Source organism: Drosophila willistoni (assembly GCF_018902025.1).
Source record: "Drosophila willistoni isolate 14030-0811.24 chromosome 2L unlocalized genomic scaffold, UCI_dwil_1.1 Seg168, whole genome shotgun sequence".
Taxonomy (NCBI): Eukaryota; Metazoa; Arthropoda; class Insecta; order Diptera; family Drosophilidae; genus Drosophila; species Drosophila willistoni.
The window spans coordinates 5,935,856-5,938,442 of NW_025814047.1; the positions used below are offsets into that span (position 1 = coordinate 5,935,856).

Genomic DNA, 2,587 nt, shown 5'->3' on the forward strand with positions numbered 1-2,587 from the left:
ATCACAGATTATAAATAAATAAAATCCGTAAACAGGATATAAAACTATCTTATAGATTATTTAAATTCTTAAAATAAAATTTGGCTTACAAGTTTGTTTAATCCAAGTTCTGATAGGCAAATCAAATAGATTAACCTTAAAACAATTTCTAAATATGATACTAGCGATTGCATTTAATCTAACGTCCTAGCGTTTTATTTTATTTTCTAAGTCCTTAGAGTGCTTAGTGAGGTCTAACTTAAAACAAAATAAACAAATTTTTCTTTGGCTTATGGTGTGTTATATTAAAGAGAATTTGTTGCTTATTTTGGTATTGTATCACAAATAACGTTTGGTGGGTCGTTTTGTATTGCGTAGGTCGTAGCGACGTGGTGTACCCGATTGCTTCTGTGTGGTACTAGTTCGGAATTCCACATTCTTGTCAACGTAGTCATCATCGTCATCAAAGTCCTCATCCTCGTCGGAGTCGTCGTTTCCTGTTTCTGTAAGTGGCTTGTCATCTGGATTGGATTCTTGATTTTCACCTTCAAGCGTGACGTCAGACATGGGACTATTATTCTTCTTCTTCTTTTTTTCCTCCACCTCCTTTATCTGATTGTTATCATCAGGATTAGGTTCAATATCGATGTCGATATCCATTGAACTGCAGTCACTGGCCTCCTTCAATATTTCTTCATCGTCGTCGTCTTCTTCTTCGGTGGAACTTGCTTCTTTTAATTTGCGCTTCTTTCTCACTTTGGGTTTACTTGTTGTTGTAGTCGTCGTATTTGCCTTTGTAGCTGTAGATTTGGTTGCTGTAGATTTGGTTGGACTTGCTGAGAGATTGCTTATACCAGGATCACCACATATCTCTGCCATGAACTGCTCTATGGTTCCATCAATGGGATCCACTTTACAATCCTGGCTAGACTGAGCTTGAGTATTCTGTTTGGAACTACCTTTCGATTGCAGCGTTTCCCCATCGGTGTCATCTTCGGAATAGTTGATGCCAATGGGATAATTTTGTTGGAAATTGCTTGTCTTGGTGGTGGCATCCATCACAATTTCCTGTTTACTGTTACCATATCGCGGCAGATATTCGGCAAAGAATTCCTTCAGACGACCAATATCCACATTACCGAAATAACCGGCGTATTCGGTTATTTGACTTATCGGCATAGCAGTAACCGATTCATGGGGCTTAACATATTTTATACGCCCCCCTCTGGGTAAACGGGAGACAGATCTTTTAGAATTTTTGGGCTTCAACGATGCTCGGCCGCGCCGCGGTATCATTTGCGTTAGAATTTTGGAAAAATTTCCACACTCGTTGAGCCACTTTGTATCCATACTAAAATGTATAATGGCCATAAGACGACTTCGAGCCATTTGGAGTTCAGAACGTGGAGTTATTAGGGTTGAACAAAGATCTCCACGTTTACTCATACGCCTCAAATGGACATCGGAAGGATTGCCCAACGGACGATCCGGTTTTGTATTCTCCGTCTCTACATAAATCTGTTCGGCAATCCATTGCAACTTCTCTGGCTTATCTCTGACAAAATGTGCATGTCGATAGATTAAAATTATGCCAAAAGGGCACTCGGGTATGGCATTTTCCAGGTGAGCCAAACGCTTAAAGCCATGATCCAACAATTGCTTGGTAAATTGCATCAAAGTGGCACAACGAAAGATATTCTCGTCGCTGGCTAAATGAGATTGCAATTCCAAATAGTGAAGCTCCACTCGCAGGCCATCCTCGGACCAATTGATATAACGAACGTACTGACTCTTGGCCACCAAAAAGAGTTTATAGAGAAAGGGAAAGGGTTTCAACGCATGCACTGGGGGAGCTTTCAATTTCGGCGCGTTCAATTGAATTGAGGGAAATTTGGTGTTTTGATTCACATTATTATATAATACAGCATCATTTATGTAGAACATCACAGGTTCGTCTTGCATCACCTGTACCTTTACGCCCATATGATTGGTGGCCATTTCGACGTCCGCCATTTCCGTTTTCGTTACCGCTTCCTGTTGCTCGCCATTGGCCGATTCCAGTGTGCTCAAAAGTTCTAAAGTATCCAATTGCCGAGCGTTTTCTGTTGTTGGATTCTCATTTTGACTGGTCAACACTGTGTCTTCGCTTTGTACTTCCATCTTTATCTCATTGCTAGAAGTAGCAGAAAATTCCATGTTAGTATTATATTTTTTTTTTTTGTCTCACTCTCAACAGATTGCCCAAAGTAGTCTGACTCTGTCATTCGTCAATTTCTGAATGTGACAGTTACTTCGTAGCAATCAATAGTATTGCTAATAATACTCTTTCTCACTCGATATATATTCAAATTTTTATTTAAGTGTTGTTAAGCAACAAAATGAAGTAAAAAATCAAATACATTTTATATCATTTTGTGCATTCCCATGCATATATTGTTTATAATAAATCTATTGTTATGGAGAGTACAAAAAATATAAGGGGCTGAATAATAACAAACTATGGAAAAAATATACTACAAAAGAGCCGACAATATTGACACTCGTTCTTCGATTTTTCATCCCCTTTTGTAGTTAATGGAGTGGGCGGTTTGAGGTTGGTGATGCAAGG

At 39.0% G+C, this 2,587-nt stretch overlaps 1 protein-coding gene across 1 annotated transcript; it reads right to left on the bottom strand.

The window, feature by feature from the left end:
* Nucleotides 1-225: 225 nt before the first annotated feature.
* On the bottom strand, nucleotides 226-2,228 carry LOC6640961. Its single transcript, XM_002063891.3, has one exon. It carries the CDS (start codon nucleotides 2,173-2,175, stop codon nucleotides 319-321), a length of 1,857 nt encoding a protein of 618 aa, XP_002063927.1. The 5' UTR covers nucleotides 2,176-2,228; the 3' UTR covers nucleotides 226-318.
* Nucleotides 2,229-2,587: the final 359 nt, after the last annotated feature.

What these genes read in the sequence shown, in the direction of transcription:
- LOC6640961 (XM_002063891.3), bottom strand. Translation starts at nt 2,175, where the DNA reads ATGGAATTTTCTGCTACTTCTAGCAATGAGATAAAGATGGAAGTACAA.